The following is a 24,536-nucleotide window of genomic DNA, read 5'->3' on the forward strand; positions in this document are numbered from 1 at the left end:
ATGAAAACATGGACTTGGAGACAAGCATGCTACAATATGCTTAGCTAAGGATAATGCAGGCTGCAGAAAAAGAAAGGGAAAACATATTCCCTGGCTGGGAAGTTCCTAGTCATTTATATCTAGTGAACAGACAATGGTCTCGGACTGCTAATTTCCTTGAGGATTTTTTCCCTTCCGTTTGCCAGATTCTTAACACCGCAAATTCTTGTTACGATTTCAATGCATAATTAATCTTTAGTTCAGAGGAAAGGGAAATGGAAGGAGGAAGGATGATCATGAGGTAAAAAAGCCCCGGGGAGGCCGATATCAGATCTCAGCTCTGCCCCATCTTTTGTGCAATATACTGGTCTGGTCAGCTTTCCTTGCTCCATTTTGACTCCCAGTCATCTCTTTCAGATTGCCTGCCTTGTTTATTTAAATTGCAAGTGACTTAAGGGAAGAATGATTTCTTAGTATTTGTGTGCAGTCACCACGCATTGCTGTAAAACAAATTTAAAAAAAAACCCACAGCAGTAACTTCAGGAGAGACTCATCTTTTGTTGCTACAACCATGCTATGGGCCACAATCCCGGCTCCTGACAGTTGCAGAGCATGTGATACCACCCCATCCTCTCTCTCCTCTTCCCTTACAGCTTTTGCAGGTCCCTGGCTGTCCCAAGGGCCTGTTCAGCTTGTGGTACAGGTGGCAGCAGGGTGGATGGGAGTGAGTGAGGCCATCCGCTGCTGACACCAGCAGAAAGTGCTGGCTCTGACACACATGACACCATTTTGCCATCGCTGGCCTTGACACAGACAAAGCAACATCATGCAGCCGCACACCGTGCTGTGCTAACTCATCACAGGGCAGAGAACATCCCGAAAGGAAACCTGGCAATAAACACTGCGAAGAACAAAAAAAAAAAACCAAAACAAAACAAAACCAAAAAAACCCCCACAAAACCAATGACCAAATAAATCAAACTAAAGCAGAAACAAGTGAGAAGTGGAATAAACAGAAATCACAACCTCCCTTTGGCTTCTTTGCACCAGGTGGTCCACAATGACGGCAGAGCCATTTGCTTTTCATGGCCCTTCCAAACCAGATAATCCAATATGTTGCACTTTTAATTTGCTATTAAAGTGATATTCCACAAATTAGCCACTAACTATAATAGGCACTGGGAAGAGGAAAACAAAACAAGGTCAAGAGCAAATGCTGCTAATCTGTGACAAGCAGATATAGGCAGGGAGCGAGGTGAAAATGGATTTTTACATTGGTTGGGGAAGAGGAACAAACTGGTGACAGTCCAAGTGAATTTATAGCAGGAGGCACAGGCATGACAAGGTCCCTCGAAGTCCTCCACAACTCCTCTCATGTTAGGGAAGAAAAGCCTGAAATTTCAGCAGGTCTCTTTGTGCAAGCCGACACAAGTGAGAAAGAGATGGAATTGTCTCAGTATAAACAACACGCCTGGAAATCACTTTTGCCAGCTCCCCAGCCAGCCCTGCAACAAGACTCCAGCCCTGCAGCTTTTGCCTTTGCCCTCACTGTGTTTCAGTCGTCTTTCCTTCTTTCTCCTTCCCCCAAGGTTTCCAGGCAGCTACATGTCAATTTTGTCACACCCCAAGTTCTCCTAATCTTGTTGCAAGGATGAATTATAGGTTGTTTTAAGAAACAGGTATTCAAGCAAAGGTTAAAGGCTGTTTTAATCAAACAAGGTTGAAAGAGTACCAGGAATTTGCCTGGTAGAGAACAGAAAGCACTTTCCTCTGCTTAAAAACATACGTGACTCTAAATACACACACAAGCAAATATGCATTCAGGCAGAGAGTATATATGTGCCTTTTTGTGCCTTTTGCCTTTTTTTTTTTTTTAAGATTAAGCAGGCAATTGCATGCAGAGATATTAACTGACTCTACATGCCCACTGGGTAAGACGTTATTTCATGAGTGACACCACAAAATTAGAAACTTTCCTGCCTTGCACAGGACTGGATCAGGGCACTTTAAGTAGGAGTCCTCTGAAGGATTTTAGAACAAGAAAGCAACATACCAAGAAAACGGCTAGGGTTACTCTGAAAAAAAACTCTGTGAGCACAAAGTACATTTTAAACAAAAAATTACATTAAAAAATTTCTTCTCTCATCCAAGCAGGTAGCCCTGAGACAGTATTTTTTTGCCTTCAGAAATTTGGTTTCTTGGGATGTTATTCCTTGAGATATGTCCAGCTGCCTCTCCTGAATAGACATTTTATGTGAAGTACAGCAATGAGGTTAGAGCCCAATCTTTCACACTGCTAACCCTGATCTCCAGTGTTGGGCCTTTCATTCTGCACAGCAAAAAAAGAATGGAAGAAACCTGGTTAGCACAAAGCACTAGAAAAGGGGTAGCTTATATTGCTACTGCCTCTTCCAGGGGCTGAAAAAATTAAAATATCTCTGAACATCTCAACTCAGAAGCTCCTGCAAGCCACTGGCACCACTGCTGGGTTGTTTTAAACAGTTTCATTCTAAAAAGCCACACTTACCCCAAGTGGCCTAGATTACATATTCACGTGGAAAAGCACCACATGTATTTAATAAGCCCTGTTGAAAACTCTGGTTTCAAGCAGTGCAAAAACCAGTTCTGCTATTAAAAATATCTATTAACAATTCTTACTGTATCTGCACACTTTGCCTCCGAGACTTTAACACACCTAACTCAGACGAGCTTGTCTTCCTGGCTGCCACTTTCCAAAATGCTCCTGACCAGATCTTCCCCCACGAGCCTGGCCAGTTCTGCCCTGTTCTCCGCCTGAGCACGAGCCATTCTGAATGACAGCAACTCTCTTCCCCAGCAGAGCTGCGGTAAAAAGCAAACCCCAGTAAGATCATCACCATTACCACTAATTGTAAGCAGAGCTGTCAGCACTTTGGGGAATTACATACACACACCTGGAATATCAGCTAACCTGAAGTGTCCTGTTCTGCTGAAAGGCAACTCAGTGCTAGCAAACTCCAGGGAGTGACAGAAATGAGTGATAAAGGAGTGATAGCCACAGGAAAGTATACAAGCTGTTTAACTGGTATTTTGCTGTCAGACCTTTTAATATTTGAATACATGGAAATATATGGAAAATGGAAAAATACATGGAAATGTATATTGTGTGTTTTTCCCATCCTAGGACTATTTTCATATTCTCGTGTTAATACAGTTACCACAGCCATACAGGCACAGGTCATAAAGGAAGAACATAAAGGTGGCTATTAGCATTACGTCATTGTGGTCCAAGATGTATGTTTAAATAGTACAAGTTCAGAATTATCTAAGTGTTTCAAAATCTTCATGTATTTAAATTGTACAACTTAGTTAAAATAGGTCAGATGGACTATCCCTCCAAAGTGCTGGTTTCCATCTTTTGAAATTAAATGTGCTTAGGATGCCTATTTTAAACATACACATAGTAAAGTGGGACCCGTTTTACCTTAATTCCATTAGAAATTACTTGTCCTGCGTGTCAGAAAATGCCTGTAGCAGAGCTGGGAAAAGAGTCCAGACCTCACATGCCTTAGGATGAGAACTGGACCACCATACAATTGAACAGTGTGACGCCTCACCTCCCCACGCAACCGTTTGTTGCTGCCTACCTCATATCAAATATTTAAGAGCAGGGGCTGTACCTGACGTGCAAGTTAAAACCCACCACTGTTTTAAACCAGCTCTACTCTGAGCAACGTCTTCCAACCTGTGGCCAGCTGAATACCAGTAGTAGCGCACTGCAGGGCTTGCATCTCTGTCACAAGTGCTGTGTCAACCCTTGCTTGGGAGGCTGGGGATGTAAATTAAAGTTTTCACTACAGCAATGAACTTCAAACTGTGGCAGCTACAGCACAGATGCACCTGGCATTTTGCAGCCCTTGTTGAGCACAGTGAAATCCTGCAAATAACTGCAACAGGCAAATCTTCAGCAATCTCAGCATAGCCAGGCCTGCCACAAACCTAATTCTCCTCCTCGTTTGCCACCTCCTGCCCCTCAAGCAAAAAAAAGGGCTTGCCTAAACTTAAAAGGGTCTGCTGGTACAGCTACATGGGTAAACCTCTTCAGTAAATAAAAGTTTAAGCTGATAGAGTTTATATTGAATCACTGAATGAAACAAATGACAGCAAAAGACTTTCTCATTGATATAACTGAGTTTGCACTAATGCTTTTACAGGTATGGCTATATCTATTAAGAGTGCGGGGTTGGGGGATGTTTGTCATGCACCTATTCCAGTAACACCTCCAAAACTAGAGCAAGCCCAAAGTATGTTAGCCAAAGCCCATTTTGTCAATCAGTATAGCCACATGCACACTACTGGCTTTCACTAGCACAGGCATGTGGGTCAGACACCACATCCCATACTTTTTGTGCATGAATAAAAAAAAAACTGCTGGGCAAGGACACCACCACTGATGGGCTTGGAAGTCGTCAGGCTGTATGTTATAAATCTAAACTGAGCATTTCTCAGTTATTGTATGAGGACTGAGTGATCAGAAAAGAAGTTTTACTTCTGAAAAAAACTAGCAAGTAAAGAACAAAAAAATGTCCACATCTTGTGGTCTTTGTTATTGTTAGGACTCATGAAACAACTTGTCTAAAGTTTTGCACGAGCAAAAATGCTAGAAAGAGCATCCCCAATCTCCTCCTCCATCTCAGTCTAGGAAAACACAGGGAGGACCCAAATTTGACACTAGAAAAGAAGGTGCGATGAAAATACAGCATGGGTTAAAAGCCTGGAAAAGTAAACAAGATATAACAACTTCTTTGTTCTTCTAAAGCTTCCTAATCCTGATCTAAAAATACATTAGGCTCAAATTAGATGGAACTTATGTTTCGTTGAAGTTCATATTTATTCCCCACATTTTTGTTAGGGAACCTCATATGCACAAAACCTTGAACAGAAACATTAAGATTCTCATATTGGAAATGCTTCTGTTAGACCAATTGTTCACCTAGTCCAAACCTTATCAGACCCTGTAATCAGTACTATATACGTCAGAGGAAGATGAAATCATTGATCCGTCTGTCAATAGGGAAGACATCTTCCTAATCCTCTCAGTAAATAATATGTCTATTCTGAAACCTTATAATCTCTTTATCTTACGTAGTGTAACTGTGGACATTCTCATTATGGACACTTAATCCTCTCAAAGATGATAAACTTCTGGCTTCAGTAATATTACTGTGGCATTAAGTTCCTCGTGCTTGCTGTGTGTTCTGCAAAGAAGTATTTCCATTAAGGATTTTTATGTGTATCTCATATTCACTGTATGACCTGTGCTGTATAATTGTAAGAATAGGACTCTCCTGTTCATCCTTTCTCTCCACTGTTCTTCACATTGTTTATAGGTTCATCTACAGGTAGATAGTCAGGAAAGTTGATCTGAAGTAAATGGATGTTTTAATTAAATTTTAACGGATTAGTTTATCTACAATGCTAAAATGGATAAATTATACTACATTAAATCCCTGTATGGACATACACATTCAGAATGAAAATGGCCTTAATACAATTTAGCTCACTTTGCTTCCAAAGTAAATGGAGATAAACCAAATGAAAGCCACTTATATTTTGAATAACAGTATTTACACAGTGATTCAATATAATTCAACTCATCATTTTAAATTCCCATATTTTGTCACTTCAATTTTTTTCCCTGAGTGTTTCTGTGTAAACAAGTCTTCAAATCATTGTCTTTTCAAGCCTCCTGTCTCACAATTTCCATCCTTAACATCTAGTCATTTTTGCCGTTACATGGATCTTTTTTATTTTACCATCTTTTGGGGAACAGTATAATTAGGATGAAATAGTTGCCATGATTAAGAGTGTTTCTACAGTAAAGACCATGACTACAATAAGCTCTGTACACTTGTATATCTTGCTATTTATCATAAAAACCAGGCAAGACATTAGTTAACTCTCTATGTGGATTAAGCACCTGCATTTTGAACTCGTCACAACAGCCACTTCAAGTCTTTTACTTTAAAAGCTTCGGTTAATATAGCATCTAGTGTAAGTAGCAAGAACTACTTTTCCTAAGAAATCTGTCTTGTCTGAGTCAGCTTCTGTCTAAATCAATGTTTAACAGCGTAAAAACTGTTAGTCTCACCAAAAGCAGCCCCATAGTCACACAAAATGAATGGACAGTTTTTAACTCCAGCTTGCATGAGCTGTGTCCAGGTGTCCACAAATACAGCAATACCTCCATTAGTAATGTCAGCATAGATCAGTAGGTTCTCCTAGGTAGAAACCTCCTACCTCCAGTAGGTTTAGGGTGAAGTTATCCTGAACTGTGACTGTACCATCAGAGACTGTACTGTACATAAGAGTAATCCATTTTTCCAGTGTACTGTGTCTGCTAAACTCAGCAATTTCAAGAGTGAATACTTGCTTCCCAACAACCGGAGGTCTCCCTCTTTAAAGCTTTAATTGATTGGAATAGCCCTGGAGAAACGAGGTAACGCGAGATTGCAGCAGTGCTGTGTGACACAGGGCAGATTACTCTGCGCAGACGACGCCAAGGAGGGCTGAAAAGGAAAGCAAGTGTAGCCAATGGGGCAGAACAGGCAAGCTGTCACACTTCGTGTTTCTGCTTGTTAAATCTGCATGTAATCAGTTATCTTGTCTGCTAACACCTCCAACGACAACAATGACAAGAAGATTCTAAGAATATGTATCCCATGGGAATGCCCATAGATAGACTTTCTGTAAACTTCAGTGTGGTCCCTGGGGCCCTGGTCTGCAGTGAAACCTTGCTGGGGTACACGTGTGCATTTGCGTTTATTTTAAATATACATGCACGTACAAATAAAGACCATTACTTGCTGCCTCTTTGGTTAAAGGTCAAGACTACTCACATCTGGACTGCAAGCAATTGTGAATGCATAAGGTACTAGCAAAACCACTACTTCCCTAAGATTTAGTGAGCTTCCAAAAATTAAGGACATTTTGTTTCAATTTTTTCCACTCTGCTTTTAACCTCACAGTTAAGGTCTTCCCCAGAAGAGCCCTGTCCATATGGATCCAAGTGACAACCATCCTCAGACCATCAGATAGCTCAGGTATGTACTCTGTCACATCCGTAAGACCTAGGCATGGAGCTCTGTTAAGCTTAGAAAGAGATTTAAATTAGATTTCATTTTAGAATAGCATTATATGCTACTTCATCTACTGGCAAACAGGCACTTCAACTTTTTTGCACCTAAGAACAGACCCTCATACCACATTTTTGAAACTCAGCTGCTTGGTAGGAAACAACCCATGTTTTCTAGCATCTTTAAAGAGAACTTGGCTAGGAAACAAATCAGAATTGAGCTGGAACTAACCAGGGTAAAGGTTGCTTATATCTGCAGATTACCCCTCTCTGCTTTTCTAATTCACTCACCATGCCTTATCTTTCCATTAATCTTTAATAAACCTTTTTAGTTAATTCCCCAAACATACGCAATCTACATGACAGCAGGATATAGTGCAAAAGCAGTCGATGGATATGAGGAAACAGGCAGTAGAGGAATCAAAATGAGAGGAAACTTTTAGGATTAAAAAACACCCAAACTGCAGGTTAGTAGAAAATGACGAGCAACTGGGAGAAAGCAGTGGTAAGAGGCAAATCAGAGAGCAGGCAGGGACTGTAAAGGCATTAGTGTTTCTCTGGCTGCTGGATTCATTTTCTCAATGGGGCCCTCCTCCCTCTTCCACTTTGGTTCTACTTTGACAAAAACAGGCAATCTGATTTCAAACCTGGAGCCTCTGAAATGTGGAAAACCCTCTCCAGGCTGACAACAAGGATATAGCTAGATTAAAAGGTAAATGCAATTTAACCCACCCCAGCAGAAATGGTAATCGAATTATATTGCCTCTAAATATGATAAGTTTGGGGCTGGGGCCCTCAGGGGAAGAGAAGGTGTCTTGCAAACACAAACACAAAGAAACATGCTAAAGGGAACTGCTAAATCAATGGATGAATTGTGACTTCTACCCTCCCTCCCTCCCACAGGGTGCTTGATAAGCTGCTGATTGCTTCTAAAACATCCACTACCAATGTTAGGAACTGATTAAGCAGCTTACAAAGCACTAGGGGCTAATAGACAGGCCCACCAGGGAGACTGCAGCTCTGGAGTTAAGTAGCTTGCTTTTTCATGGCTTGATTATTAAAGATGAGATAGCAGAACATGCTGAAAAGATGTGGAAACAGTTTTAGACCTCAGATGACTGGCTCTTTTATTTTATATATGGAATCATTTCTACCCTATGACTTCACCAGCCACCAAAAGCCATGTTTCCTGCAGTTCTGTAGTCTCCAACTCTGAGGGGCATCTGAACTACCTCAACTTAAATGTGTCAACTGAACATCCAGAACTGACTATGCTACCCATCATTCTGCAGAAAAGGCACCACTAGATAAGGGAAACATCAGTTGAAGAAGCTTAAAATAATGTGTTTTACATATCACTGGCAATGGCATTAGAGTATGAACGCAGATGTGCCCAGGTCAGCTAGCGCATCTTACCTCATTGCTTCCTCCATTTTGCATCTGAGAGCTGCAGCACATTCACCTTAGATTCCCTATCCTCTCCTTTAAGCTCTTTTTGCCAAATTCTTCTTGTTTAATCTGGTACGTAATAAAATTCTGCTGTTCAGGCAGATGTACTGCAAGGTGCTTGCTTAGTTCAATCAATATCAATGTAAAGACACGTTTTGCTGGCACATTACCTCTTCTGTGGTCACGTCTGTCACAGTAACACTGCAGGGCTTAACTTTGTGTAGCAGGCTTGCTAAGGTTTTTGTCGTGTTGGGTTCTTTTTATTATTATTTTTTCCTTCTTGTGGTAATGCCTAGTAGACTTTGTAAATAAGCATGTTGCACTAGGGTCTGTACAAACTCATAAATTGCTGAATAACTATTTTTTCAAGCAAAGAAATAAACACTACTTGTCACATGTAGGCTGAGTCTTAGATGAGCCTTCATTGATCAGATGAAAAATTTCTCACAGCAAAGTTCTCTTTGCAGACTACCATTTTCCTTTGCAGCCTCTTTCCAGCCCCATTTCAACACTGATGCTCTAGGCTTTCTCTCCCTCCTCCCTAACGAATGCCCCTGGTTTTTATTTTTATATTAAACTATAAACCACAGAGATGGCTTAGAAGCAAAGCTATGCTATGATTAGCTAGAAGGGAGAATGCACAATTAGCATTGGAGATGAGAACAAGCTTGATGTGTAACAGGTAGAATTAGTTGAAGAAACTTACCTGCTGAAGGTCTGCAAGAGAATAAAGATGGATTTGCTGGAGAAGATACTCTCTGGGAAAGATCCTGGAAAAGAGAAAAATGGATGTGTGTCACACCTTTTTGACTGGGAAACTCAAAGATTTCCTCTCCCCATTAAAAGACTGCATACCAGTGATGCTAGAAAGAGAGCTTGTCAGAAACTGGAAGTATATCACCCTGTAAGCAACAGCTACTTTTACAGCATTCCTCATGGGCGCAACAATTCCACAGCAAGAATGAATGCTACGCCAGTGTCATACTCCAGCTGTCAGGTAAGCCTGTACCGCAACATTTACAACTATTGAAAGCTCACCCTGAGCACAGAAGGTGTTTCTTTAAACAATTAACCTAGTAATAAAAACAAATAACTCAAACTACACATTAAAAGTATTTCTTATGGGGTTTAGTACAAGATTCCTAGTCTGCTGGAAAGCTGTAACAGTTAATTTTGTATGTGATTTATGGTTTTGTAACTGAAATAACTATATTGGGAAAAATGTCACGCAGATACTGTCCTTCCAACATCAAGTTGATTGATATAAATTCCCTTTTCCATACAGAAATATACACATTGGTATAGACTTTATAATGACTTATTTGAGAAAGGCGTATTTTCCTTACATAAACCAAGGTTTCAGGCAAGACCATTGATTATCCACTGACAGACCTGTTCAGTAAAGCTAAATTACCGAAACCTGAACAGAGAAGAGATGCCCTAATTAGTGTGACTTGCAGTAAAATAAAAAAACTGGGTTAAAGTAACATTACAGAGAAAAATGGACCTTTTAAAGGTAAGTGGATATTAGCAAGAAAAGTTCATGAAAACCTATGTATCTGCCATAAAGATGTCAGGAAGAGATAAAGTGCATCTAATTAGAATGTCTATCTTTGTGTGCACACACAGAGAAACAAGCAGCCAACCAGCTTTATTTTCCACCCACACAGAACAAATATAACACCATGCTAAGGCATCATGGGGAATGGAGAATCACATCACTCTTGCAAAAAAAGCAACCAAATATCTCAAGAGACATAACTATTTTACACTTCATGTTGCTTAGAGAAGAAATTGTCAACTCAGTTCCTATGTTACAATCATTTAGTTTTAAGGCAGTACAGAAACAAAATTCTCAGTATTATTAAATGCATGAACAAAGCTCTGGCAAAGATTGGTTTGTAATGGTAGAACTGAAATGGCAGTGAACAGAAAGACCACCGGACATGTTCAAAAAACCAAAGGTACTACTGCAAGACCGATATGAACTAACATGATCATGATAATGAGATTTTAGAAGCTGCGACAACATAAGTAGCTAAAGCACAGATCAGCAAGGAGAACAGTACCAACCACAATCTTTGACAGAACACTGACTCTAAGAAATAAAGGTTTATTCTACTCCATTAGTTGGCTTAAGCAACTGTCTTAAACTGATGCTTTCACAGCTGTCTTGGAGAGACTAGGACTTTTCACCGCTGCTAAGGTGAGTGGTACAAAGTCTCATACTCCTTTTGTACTTTTGAAAAAAAGGTAAGCTTCGAGTCCTGCAAGCAAGGCACTGGCAACTGGGCACTGCCAATCTTACAGCACTCTTCTGGAGCCGGACTGTGCCCTTGCTCCTTCTGACTCACCAAGCATGTTGCGCCTCTACCCACCTAATTCTCAGCTGCAGTCTCACTGGGATACTGCATTTTCCCCTTTCAGTTCTGTAGGCTACACCATTGCTCCTATTAGAGATGAATGCGTTTCAGTGGCTCTGCTGCATCACACCTTCATAATACACTTGGCACAATGTCAAAGACCACTAGAAAACAGTCAAAATCCAGATATCAGATGACATGACATTCTGATTCCTCATTTGCACATAGAAGATTCATTAAAATTGATTGCTAAGGAGTCATCTCCGAACATCATTTTGAAGCCATTACTATTTTTCAGCTCTGATAGAATTTCTTTCATTAAAAATTCCCCATCGTTCTCCCCTGATCGCACAGGCAGACACTGAACAGTGCGGTAGCTTTGCCAGGAACTGTATTATTTGCTGATGCCCTTACAGCACTGCTAAGGAAAATAATTAGCTAATGAAAGATTTCCTTTTTCAGGAAGTAGCCTGAACAGCCCATAAGGCAGAAACTGTCAATGACTAATATCGGTGACTAACATCACATTCTCCTGCCTTCAAGGACTGAATTTTATTTCCTGCAAGTTCTAACTCCTAATAAAAAGTGCGCAGATGAAAAGCACACTCATGACCAAGGGACTTCCGTTGTCAAGGGGGGTCTCAGCCAGCACAGGCCCTGGTGACACTCACACTCTCCCTATATCTGTCCCCCTCCCTGAGACTTGTTAGTTTGCAGCAGCAGCTCTGCAGAGCTAGCATCCATCACTCCTCCTCCCTTCCAAATCTATTTCCAGGAAAAGAAGTAGGCACTGCCCTCCCAGTCTTATGCAAGACACATAATACACAAGCACATACCCGGCACTCAAGTGAGAGGAGTGCTTATTTCCATTGCTATGGAAACTGAGGCATTAAAAAACCCTCAGTAAGTAAGGCTGGTCCAGCTCCAGATTTGCAGTCCTTCTATTGACTCGGAAAATCACATTTGGTTGTGGTGGGCCACAGAAGAACAGCTGAGCAGCCAGAGCTCACACGTACAACAGCATTTACAAAATTTCTTACAAAGCAACCGGACCAGTTCCCGTATGGTTCCCAACACATGCAGAGGTGCAAAACACTCCCTCTACACCTGCCCACGTCACCAAAGGTGGAGAGCACACAGCTCCGTAAGTGTGAAACCACTGAAATCACCTAAAAGTAGGCAGCTCAGTCCCTGATCATTTAAAATATAAATGACATGTCCTCACCACACCTGTGGTGAGCTGAGCGGCTGCTTCAAAAACACATCCTGCCGTGCTGCACGTCTGCAATTAAAATCTCCTCCAGAAAATTTCTATTGGTCCCATTCTGAAAGAAAAATTGAAACTCAAAAGCTACCTGAACATAACTTCTGTACGCAAAAATGTCTGTTTATTGCCAGTTTTGTCAGCCTCTAGTGGGTGGGGAACAAGAGCATAAGGGGCACCAGCATATCAAACTGAAACACAATTTCAAAAAACCTCATCATAAAATGCAAGCAAATCAGTTGGGGCAGGAAATCCACGCAGACTAAGTAGGCCAGTGAGCAAGAAAACGAGTGACGGCTGGTTTCCAACAGCTTGCTTGTCTGCAGGTTCTCTGAGCCTAATGAGTGAGGGCTTATATGAAGTATTTTTCAGTAGGGGGCACACAGGTCTAATTCAGAGCGCCTCCAGCTTCTCAACCCAGACACTTCCACTCATGTAACTAGCAGAACATAATGCCTTAGCCATCTCCATCCCTCTGCAACTGAAATTGGCCAAAAGAAGCCAAAGTCAGCAGAGTACAGCAGGCAAGATGGGGCTCACACAAACACCACTATTGTCCAAAGTACTACATGACATCCAAATCAACCTAAAATCACATTCACATCTAAAAATCTGACACGGAGCAGGCTAAGATACTATGCTTAGAAACATTTCATTGGAAAATAGGTATTACTTTCTGCATGAGATGGAGCTTTGAGCATGCTTGGGTTAATATAAGGCCTTGATCCAAAAAGACCAAAACATGTGCTTGCATTTTATTTTTTCCCCGATATAAAGGTCCTTTACAAACACCAAATGGGAAATCTCTGATAAGTTATTTGAAAGCAAAATAAAAGATGTCAGTTTTGTAAATCTTTTGATTGATGTGCTATAACGAACTAGATTTTCTTTTTTTAAAGTTGGTCAATTAAAAGCATTAAATAAACAGCATCCTTTCAGTCCAATCTTAACACAGAAAAACACTGGAGTGAGCTAGACAGAGGTCAAACGCAAGATGTTAAGACTCATCACAATAAAAACTCAAACCTCTGCTGCTTCAGAATGTGACCTGTGACCCCTGAAAGGCAAATGGTATTGAGTGCACGTCCCACTAAAAGCACCTCTTAAGTTTTCACAGTTTGGAAACTCCCGGACCAGTTTCACCATCCATGCAAAACAGAACAGTTGTGAGTCACAGGATTGCTGTGCTGTAAACCCTGGCTACCAGTCAGGGTTAAGCCTGCAGTGAACAAACCAAGTTCAATGCTAACCAGCCCTCTAGCTTTGCCAGTTCCTGTGAACAATGAAATCCAAAGTCCTGTTGGTTAAAGGTCTCTAAATTGCTTTATTGTTACGTGCTAGAAATAAAAGCAATCAATGCAAGCAGGAAAGAAACCCACCATCAGAGACTTTCAGTCCAACTAAAAAAAGAGAATTGAGCATTCTCAGTTAGTGGATATTACTCTTTTTTGTTCAATACTTTGTAATCTGAAGCATAACCTTCAGGCAAGATAGAACCAGAAATTTCATCCGTTCCCTTTAGGATGATCTTATCAGGCAAGTATTTGCACAAACAAAGGTTATCTTTTAGTGTCCTCCTGCAAACAGAACTACTGATAAGACTTTGCTTTTTGCATTTGGACAAAGTGTGTAGTCACGGTGCTTTGTTAGCACTAAGTAATTGCTCTGCATTTAAAGCCTGTTTATCATCAGCTTAGGTAATTTTTCTCCAATGGGTTAAATACCCTGACAGCTCTGCTAAAGCTACAACCAATTAATCTGCCCAAGCCTGACACTATAACCAAAGTACAAACGTGATAAGCAGAGAGAACTCTTCTCTTTACAGCGCAATCAAAAGAAATCAAGTTAGCTGGCAGGTGGGCACAACCAAGTCTCTTTTGTACCAAAAAGCCTATTGAAACCTAGGAAGGGAGGGAAAGCTGGCACCAGGATATCATGTGCCAGCCAGGAGTGTCTTGTTTGACCAGGTTGGGAAGCGAGCGAGCTGTGACTCACGGGAGACGCAGATGCACCAGCCCAGCAGGCTGCCACACTCAGACGTCCTCTCCACCCCTCTGCAGGAAGCTGCTACACCCACAGCTGGCACAGCTCCCCAGGGACCAAGTCCACTTCCTCAGCCAGCACAGCTCATACCCTGGCGCTGCAGCTTGCACCACCACCAATTTACTTCTAAGCTACTGCACCATGCACTAAAGTGGCTGACAGGCGAGCACATGCTGATTACCACTGTCCTCATGGTTTTTCTGTCCCCTAGACCAGGGGCAAGAGGACCTCTGACGTCCATGGAGGGTGCACCACCAACAGCTGTGGCTGTCTGCGTAGTACACACAGGCGCTCCAATCTCATTGACAGGAGCTCAAATTTTTCAGAGTTACTATTTGATTTAAAAAGTACAGGGGGATATCAGTGAATTGCCAGTTACCCCAAATATATGTGGCAGGGTAAAGAACATTTCTTGCTAGGTTTTCTCTTGCAATTCATTTGACATGGAGTCTGTGAATTTAAGGTAGAGAACAGCATCAAAGGTGAGGGGAAAAGATAGGGGTTTTTTCCAGTGTTGGTAATTCTTATAGTTTTATTCAGGCTTTTGATTTTGTATTTCCTCAGAAATTTTCAGCTCCCAGAAGTATGTTGGGAGAGGAGAACCCCAACTTTCCAGCCAAAAAAAAGGTTACTTGGGAAACCCGCTGATTTGAAAGACAAAAGGTAGTAATAAATGAATGACTTTAAAACAAAACAATACACTACTTATTTATTTAATTCTTGTGTATTACACCAGATTAATGATTTTTTTCCTAATTCTATGGTTTGGCTAAAAAAGCGTTTGTGAACCACTTCACATTCGTGAGGTATGTACACTCTTCTGGTTATGTTCTGGGAGCAGCCATTCCTAAGTACCTTCAGCCCACACTAAGTGCTAGATTAGCGCAGCGAGCATGTCCAGGTAAGGTATTGTTTCACGTTGTTATGAAATTTCCCATGAGCACCCCTATGTTAAAACAGTTACTCTTCTCATCCATCACCAATCCTGAACCAGTATATAAACTTTCAACTACAACACAGTACACTTACTCTCACTCCTCTGTGGTTACTTGAGCAAGGTTATGGCAACATCGTGAAAGACAAGAATTACTACAGCTCAAATTCAGGAATTAAGTACCACTGTTACTGAAAGCAAGATGTGGAGAATTAGAGGCACACGGTTTCATTGTTAAATCAAAACAGCTTAGATCCTCCAATTAACTTGAAATGAAGAATAAGAAAATGCTCTCTGTTTTTGTCAGGCACTCCTGAACCCTTCCAGTTTGCTGCTGGAAGTTCTGATATAAAAACACAGACACAAAATTGGCACAAGTCATATTTAACATGGTGTCCACATCTAATAGGAATTTCTTTTTAAATAATTATGGGGTTTTTTAAAGCAATGTAGTTTCAAAAGGTGAATGGAAACTATAATTTTGAAAGATGTCTAATATTACTGATCTATCTGACAAGGAAAGGCAGGTATGCCCCTAGACCAGAAAATGCTAACATGAACTGAAAGACCCACCTGTCCTCTGGAAAACTTATCATATATACCATGGCACGCTCCTCAACTGGAGACCTACCATGGTAGAGCACTGGCTTGTGCTTTTAACCTTCCCTTGGCTTGAACAGACAGTAATACTGCCTCCGTCCTGGCTGCTCTGGCACACATCTTAGTGCTCCAGCTCTGTTTGCTACCCCTAGCTGAAATGAAAGGTCGAAGTCTACCTTAACTCCATCCCCTACAGTTTTAGCCAAGTGCTTTTTAAGATGTTAACTTGCAAGGACCCTGCATGCACAGTTGAAGCAAAGAGGCAGCCTGTTTGTAAGAGCTCCATCAACAGGCATGCTTTATTTCAGCTACTGCAATGACTGCACTCTATATACAGCAAATGGCTTGTGCACACTTCTTTGCATTTCTTTGCTCCCCTTTCCTCGCTTTGGGGGTACTGTTTGGTCTTAAGACCGGATCCTCGCAGGATATCCAGATATCCCCTTTGAATGAATTTTCCTCTTGCCCTCTTTCCAATCACCCATGCAACAAATCTTCTTCTTCTGTTAGTCTTGCCATTAACTCAGAGCCCTGAGTGCTATGAAACCATGTCCTTCTGTTCCTTTCCTGATCAAACTTTCTTTTTGCAATCTACTGCTTTTACAAGTTGCATCTTTGTTCTCCTGATTTGGGATTTTCCATTCTCCAAATGGCCTAACCATTGCAAAGAAAATGGAGAAAACGGTCTCCTTTGACAGTCTGGACGTGACTTAATGACCTTCTGTTGTCCTTGGTCTGAAAGATGACATAGCCCCAGCTTCACATACATGAGGTATTTGGTGGTATAGTGATTGCATAAGATCAATCAGGATTCCTGGGATGTGTTTAGACAGGTTCCCCAATTGCCACACAAATATTTTGAAAGTAATCTACTCCTGTGTCAGAAGTGATATGTCTAAGGCCTCACTGTAGGAAGTGACAGGACTCTATTGTTCAGCATAACTGAATTTGGGCTTGTTTCGCATCGTGCTGACAGACCGGCAGGCTCAGCCAGGACCACACGTCTGCAGCACTGGAGGTGTACCTTTAACCTCCAGCTGCAACAGCAAGCTCTAACTTGGTCTTCCTGTAAAATGCTAAGTAGTGTAATCCAGCACTGGAGTTTTGCTAGGGAAAAACTGATGTATTGCTGTTCTGGAGCTGATAGACAAATGGTATCAGACAGAGATGAGTAACAAAGGAGAAATTTTTCCATATAGTTTCTCACCACCACTGAGAAGATTTACTTACAGACCAAGGGCACTGCAACAAGCACTAATGTATAGGGGAATGTGCTGCAGAACATTTACCTTGTGTCACTGCCATCTGTCTGAAATACCTGGGCTAGAAACACCTGAACTGCAAGTTTAGGTGTGTAGCTGAGAGAGCAGAGAGCCCAGAGAGAGCTCCAACGTTGACCTGGGTTAGCCTACCCTTCAGTAGATGTGGAGGTGCCTGAAGAGTTCTCAAAAAATCATTCTGACAGTTCCTTGACCTGAAGAGCCTTCAACCATGACAAGAACAGAGGAGAAGAGGCTATGGCAGATGGACACACCGTTAGCGTGTCTTACGTTTAGAGATAAGAGGAAGGAAGCCAAACCAGAATAAAACTTGCATCATTCAGCACGGTTCACAGAATAACCTCATTATCTAACGGACTCAGAGATTCTCACTTTTTCCCAGATATCAATTTTATTGACTCCATCTTGTTTGCCTGTGCCATTCACTCATCATCCCACAACCTGCAGGTGGTGGTGGGATCTGTACAGCTCCACTTGTCCTAATTCTATGCTGGCTCTAGGTTTTGGTCTTGTATGTTTCTGCCTGAACAGCATCCACACAAGCAAGGCAACCAAAACAAGCGAGAACTTGTTGAGTAAAGACATTTGAGGCAAATTATGTCTGTTGCAATACTGAGGTGACAGCCACAGCAAACTAGGCATAACAACGTCCCTTGTAAAACAGGGAGCTCAGCAACAGGCTCAGAGCCTCAGCTGGCTAATCTCAGAGGAACGCTGCTGATATGCACCGGTGGAGGGCCTTACTTCTCCTCCCACCAAGTCTGAGTTCCTTATTTTATTCCCTTGCAAATATAAAAGAGCTTAGAATCCGGTAGAGCAATAGGTGAGAATAAATCATTATAACTGATGAAGACCACTTTTATTGTGAGCCTTCTAGCTACTTTTAGGATTTCATCTGCTTCTTTTCATTTCTTCCTTCCTTTTTTTCTTCCTTTCTATCTTTCTACTTAGTCACTTGCTCCTTCAAAGTTCACAATGTGGTTCAGCCCTGAGTTCTCTGCTAGATGCCAAGTTTCAAAGTTCCCAAAGTACCTATCTATGCACACCAAGCATTATAAATAACATTTCCACATTTAAGCCAACTGGATCCTGAGCTAACCTGGTTTATAGCCATCTGGAATTCTTCAGAAAAAGTGACTTGTAAGCACTGTAAACAGTTTTGTCTTCCCAGAGGACACCAAGAGTTTCCAGCTTCATTGCCATCTTCATTTTGCAATCTGAGTTCAAGAGCAAGGTATAGATTTAAAGAAGAAGATAATGCAAATAGTATTAATAAAAGAAAGCCCAGAGTGATCTGCTTTTTCCCTAATAAGGCAGGTTCTATCAGTGTCCCAAAAGCAGCAAGGTGCCAATACAATTAATCAGTCTGTTTTTAGTTCTCCCTAGACAGCAATATTAACAGTTTGTTTCAGTCTGTTTATATGAGTCTGACAGGTCTTCAAGATGCTGTGTTCACTTTCTTGTGATTAATAGTCATTCACATACTAAGGTGAAGACCATGCAGAAAAAGAATGTTTTTAGCACAGGACAGATAACTGGATTCTCTCCCCCAGTCTTTCATTTCTAACTAGGAAACAGCACTAAGTATAGGAATGCTGTCTCATCGCATTGTTTAAACTCCTCCTTTCCTTGCAACTTGCCCATGTGATGAGCCAAATGGAAGTTTAAATCACATTATTTTCTGTGTTTACTTTTCAGCTGTGCTCTATAAAGCTATCACATTGATAGTGAATGCCTGCACACTGGAATACTAGATGCAGAAAGAAAAGCCATTGGGACCGTTTTTGAGCAAGGAATAACTCCTTCTGGGAAAAGAATCTTTACTCCTTTCCACCTCGGCAAACCTCTTTGGGGAGATCTGAGGGACTAAATGAGCACCAAACCCACCATGACAGAGGCTTCACAGACCAACAAGGAGCTGGACTCTAAGGTGCGTTTTGTACATTCCTTCAGTGGCTTTTATAGCACTTTTAACAAGTCCTACCAAACTGGAGATGCTTCCCTAGTACAAAAGCAAACCCTACTTGGGCTGGGATCCTTCTCTCCACCACAGAGAGCTTTAATTGAAGACAGTGTGAAGGAACCCTTAGATAGAAAAGGGAGTACTTGAAGTATTTCCCAGTTTCCCCTTCTGCCATTCTGGGTATTTTGATTTTGATACAGGGAGTTTATAAAACTCCCATTTTGATATAGGGAGTTTTTCCTCTCTCCTCCCAGCCCCAAGAAAAGACCATGCACACACTTCTGGGCTAATTTTTGTCCATTCTCTCTTCTCTCCATTTCCTCAGCACTTGTCATCTCACCTTTTTGGAGGCAGATTTTGGGGCTCTCCCTTTGCCCTGGTTTCCTCATTAACACTTAATTTCCTGAGATCCCTTCCCTCTTTGAATCTCCTCCTTCTCCTGGCTTTCCCTCATCCCTTTGTCTGTAGTCCATTGATTTCTCTGCTCAGGCCTCCTTTGATCTCTCTTCTTTCACTCTCTTACCCAAGTCCATTCAGTCTCGTGCCTCCTCCTGTCTATTTTAATCAAGGCATTCTTTCCTTCAGCATTAATCAGAAAGCATAATTTCTTTTCTGCCACTATTTCTGAACAGTAGCCTTCACAAACCTTATTCTCCTTTTAGTTTTATTGCAGCTGAAGAGGATGGCATAGGAAAGTTATTATAGCTGAATAGCAAAACAGCTCTGCAAGATAATACCATCCTCTATAATAAAAGAAAAATCATCCTAATTTTTAAAATGCTGTAAGCCGCCCCATGACATAATAGGAATTGAGCAATAAGACACAAACACATATTAACACACACTGGGTATGACATAAGAACTCCGTCGTACCCTCCAGAAACCTCTTGCTGTATCTTTCTCTTAGTTGTTCTAGGCAGTTCATCAAAACAATGACATAGGTTATGTACCAAATAGCAGACCGCTTCACTCCTTACCTGGGATAAAGGCACTACTGCAGCCTCCTCTCCCTCCCAGAGAATTCAGATCCCCCATTCCTAACACACTGTGCTCAAAATACAGTCGCTTACGTCACTTGCTTTCTTGCTCTTTGGCAGCTCATAATTTCAAAGCAGTGGCTTTCCTATTTTCAGTCTTGTCTCACTTACAAACTTGTGGTATACAAATGCTTACAGATGCATTTACCATCAGGTCAGCCGCATGTGCCTGGAGCCACTCATCTCACAGTACGTCATGCACAGAAACATGTCCCCACCTCTTTTAGAGATCCACAACAAAAGTAACTTGGCTTTTTTAAGGTCGCAACTGTGGCTTGATGGTATTAAGAAGATTGTTCATTTTTAGCTTGTTAGAAAAACGCAGCACTAGCTGAATGGACTAAGACACAGCATTTCTAAAATGAAGTTCACTTTTTAGAAAACTACTGTTTCCACCACAGAAATCTCAATATGAAATACTTTTTCCTGTGCTGTGACCATGTGTTTTGCAACAAACAAAACACTCAGCACAGCCACATCATGGATGGAAAAGATAGTAGCTGAAGAAGAGCACAACTGCTTTGGTGTCACATAAATCACATGCTGGGTTACGTGCTGGGGGACTGCATCTGGCTTCTCCCTTTGTGCGAGATTGTATCACAGAAGAGGGCAGAAATGCCAGACAGGTGGTTGACTCTGGCCTCTCTCATGCTTTGCCATACTGCGAGGTGTTGCAAAGGTCCCAACACTGGCTACCACACACTGCAATGCCACGGCAGGAAGCATGAGGTATCACACCTGACTGAAAATACTCATGCACAGCCAGGAAGCCTGAGGAGGAGTAAAAGATGCTCATGACAACGTGTGACCCCTGGGCTAATAGCTGTCAAGAACAACTTCAGATATTCAGACCCTATAAAACCATTTTCTTTAGCAGTAGATAACCCAGCTGCCCAGGGAAGTGAGATACAAGCACATCTTTCTAAACAGGTAACACCTTCAGAACTAGATTGTGAGGGGGGAAAAAAAAGAAGAACAACATGACAAGGAAACTACATCCTTGTGCTGTGTGTTGTAGTTCTTACCTTCTACGCAGATCTTCAGCCACTGCTGCTCTGCAGCTGAACAAATAGGCTCGGAGAGATTTTAGCTGCTGTCTCAGGCGGACGACAGTTGCCAGAGATTCAACATGCTTGTACAACATGGGATTTTCCTGCTGGATATCAATCAATGGCTCCTCATAGACGTATTCCAGGAACTCTTTGGCTTGCTTTGATACCTGAAAAATAAAGCAGTTTAGATAGGCTTTCCTCCCAACTCTTTTTAAGCAGCTCTTCCCCTCTGTGATGTCAGGTATTCTCTGCATCTGAAAACTTACTCTGGTACCAATTATAGATGAAGACAGAGCTGAGAGAGATCCAACTGTCTCTGCTTACAGCTGAGTCAAACTTCATCAAGCCCATCAAAGCTGAGTATGAGATAACTGCTTACTTACCCAATGTACAATGATATCTGCAGCCATGCATGTTTTCACTGTAGGCTAACATAGCTTATTAGATGTTTTTCAACTCTAAAAACTGATCACCAAGTTTCTTCCCTGATAATATTTTTCTGTTTGTTTGCTGTTTTCTTTTTGGCAAGAAGCAAGTGATTTGGTAAGCGCCAAAGCACAACATCAGAAAAAGAAACATACACACTGCAAATCCAATCACATTGTACTATCGCAGGGTATAGAATTCCAGTGTAAAGTATTACTCCCATTTGTTTCACACTCAGCCAAGTATGGTTAAAATTATGTAAAAAGAAAATAACCAGAAGCACCGCTATCAAGTTGTTCTGTTTTTTTAAAATACAGATAAAGTTGAATTTTACTGGTACTACTCACTCCCAATGTTTCATCTGCAAGAAATTTTTCTTATGCTTTTTTCATGATAGTGCTCTGTTCTATCTCCACCTGCAAAGAGCTACTGTAAGCTTGATAAATTAATGGGACTTTTTTTCCCACTAGAAAAGATACTCCTGTTTCTTCGGTGAGAAGTCCAAATTCCCTCTCATTCCTTGTTTCTGCATTTTATCACAGCTGGAAAAGAGAAGATGGAGTTACATGAAATGAGCTAAAAATCACTTGAAACTGTGCTACAGAAATAAGTTACACAATTCAATTAGTCCTCCTGGATCTTTAAATCAGTGTTTACACTGAGTCGCAGGAGGGATGAATTAGGCTAACAAAAGCAGAAAAGGCACACCACTCTTGAGATTTAAGATGTTATTTCCCTTCTAGTGCAAAAAGGCTGTAAGGTAGGAAGTAGGGAAAAGCAATATACATCCTTATAAATCGCACCATTTCCAAAAGCAACACAAGTTACTAGCTACAGGAGTCACTAACTACTTACAGGGAAAGCTAGCAACAAATGTAACCATTTCACGATGCATAATAAAAATATAAGAAATAATGCCAAGGCCAGCCTTCCCACCAATAACTACACAGATAATACAATGTGTAATTTTAAATACAGCAGACTATACTGAAGCTGTACTAAACATCTCACTTACTTGTATTAAACATCCCACTCATTTCTTTCTCTTTCCTTTTTTTCCTTTTTTTTTTTTTTTTTTTGGTACAAAGAATTGTACTGTCTGAATGGAAGCACAAAGCACAGGTAACATGCTGTGTAAGAAGAAACACAGGCAACTTGGATTTTGCTGAACAAAACTCTACAAACTCCAAATATGTCAAGTTTTCTAACACTATCAATGTTGATGTTTTATTAAACATGCTTAACTGCAGTGCACAAAAGAGACTGCAGCTGAACAACCTGCTTTTACAATCATTAAACTGTAATATCTCAGCAATCCCCTGACAACTGCTGTATCTATAGTAAATATTATTCACCTTCCACCAATGGGCAAATTAAGCCACATATTCAGTGATTCCCTAGAAGGCACATGAAGGCTTGGTACAGTGACCAGCACCTCCCACCAGGAGGACCTGGTGCCCAGTCATGTCTTTGTAGTTTTACTTCCTTGCTTTAAACCCCTGCTGAAGTAATGGGCTCCTCATCCTCCTGCCCTGCTGTCTGGGGAACCACAGGGCGATTACTGCTGAAGTACTATACCCACAGCTGTGCAAACTTGTACTCTGTATGGGGCAACCCTTCTGAGGCTGCAACGTTAAGAGTACAGAAACAACAAAAGAACGCCAGAACTGAGGCCACCTGAATGACCCTGCAACGCATGGTGCGCTATGATGACAAGGTGTTATTGTGTGGCTCTGGTACTGCAGGGTCTGAATGCAGAGGAGATGAGCAAAGCAAACCTTTCTCTCTCCCTGCCAATACAATGTACTTGCGCAGTGTTGGTTGCTGGAAAAGTAGCTTTGCCCAGCATCACTGGCTGACGTGTGGGTGTTGGTTCACTCTGCATGGCTGACACAGGCACACAGGTCATGTAAAACATTAACTCACATTGCCAACCATAGCAAAGTTACAAGAAGCTGAAATGCAGTCTTTTAATGGGAAGGGTCAGGCAGTCATAGTAATTCAGCTTGCTACCAGCTGATGTTCTAGTACGTGTTAACATACTCATAGTCCCCCATTTTTTCTGGGCAGACTAGACAATCCTGTTAAATAAATCAGAAGGAGTGAGACAATGAAGAGTGCAACAGGGTTTTAGCTTTAAATGTCAAACAAGGATGGATGCTAACATTTCCAAACCTTTCTTTTCTAGAGGCTGCAAACTTACAGTTCAGAATTCAGTTTACCAGAAGTCAGTCTCTCTTGAAGCCTTCTGGCACAGGGAGTTCATTTCCTGCCTGTGTTTGTCTGGCATTTTGCGCAGGCTGGAAGCCACCTGAACCAAACTGCAATACTTACTGGTTTTTGTGTGCAAATGGGGAAAACAGTTGGCCTAAGCAAAAGGAAGAAAGGATGTTCACAAGGTTGCCTCTTTACTCTTCCCTTCACACAAACAAATGAAAAACACAAATATTAAAACAGTAGGGAGACAGGGGAAAAAAAAAAGTGAGCCTGGGGACTGAACTGCTGCTTTGGTTATGACAGAAGAAACGCCTCACTGCCAAGTCCTTTCAAAGAGCTTTCATTGCAGTCAAGGGGATTTTTCTTTTCCTACCCATGTGCTTTCAGGTGTTTAGTGCGTTGTTGTTTTTCCAAGATCCTGTGTATGGGAAGACACAACTCTACAGATTTCTAGCACTTCTGTTTTTTCATGACCTGTCTTGCCAACAGCAGACAAGAACCTCTCCATTTGCAAAACCTACTTAACTGATGCAACAGTTCACAGCTGCTGCTCAGATGTCTAGGAGCCCATGAAACATAAAAGAGAAACATGCCCAATTACACTGTATCATCATAAAAGCTCAGGTCCTAGAGTACCTGTTGGTGCTTGCTTTGCCAGAGACAGATCAGACAGACCCCAGCAGCCCCCACAGAGACAGGGAAAAGGCGGCAGTGGGAAGGAGTGCAGGTTTTCAAACTCTTCACTCCCTTTGCTTCCGTTTGGTGGACTGACAGGCGCACATCAGACTGTGTAGAACACAGAAGCTTTTGAAGAC

The 24,536-nt window shown here is 41.5% G+C and overlaps 1 protein-coding gene across 1 annotated transcript in view; it reads right to left on the reverse strand.

Moving 5' to 3' along the window:
- PLEKHM3 (pleckstrin homology domain containing M3) overlaps window positions 1–24,536 on the reverse strand; it is a 73,958-nt gene that overhangs the window by 20,358 nt on the left and 29,064 nt on the right. Inside the window, exons 4-5 of the mRNA XM_074145675.1 lie at window positions 21,052–21,245; window positions 9,249–9,312 (exon numbers count right to left, since the gene is read on the reverse strand). Of these exons, the coding sequence (XP_074001776.1) occupies window positions 9,249–9,312; window positions 21,052–21,245 (258 nt within the window). The remainder of the gene's footprint in view (window positions 1–9,248; window positions 9,313–21,051; window positions 21,246–24,536) is intronic.

The sequence above is a fragment of the Numenius arquata genome, chromosome 3, assembly GCF_964106895.1.
Source record: "Numenius arquata chromosome 3, bNumArq3.hap1.1, whole genome shotgun sequence".
Lineage (NCBI taxonomy): Eukaryota > Metazoa > Chordata > Aves > Charadriiformes > Scolopacidae > Numenius > Numenius arquata.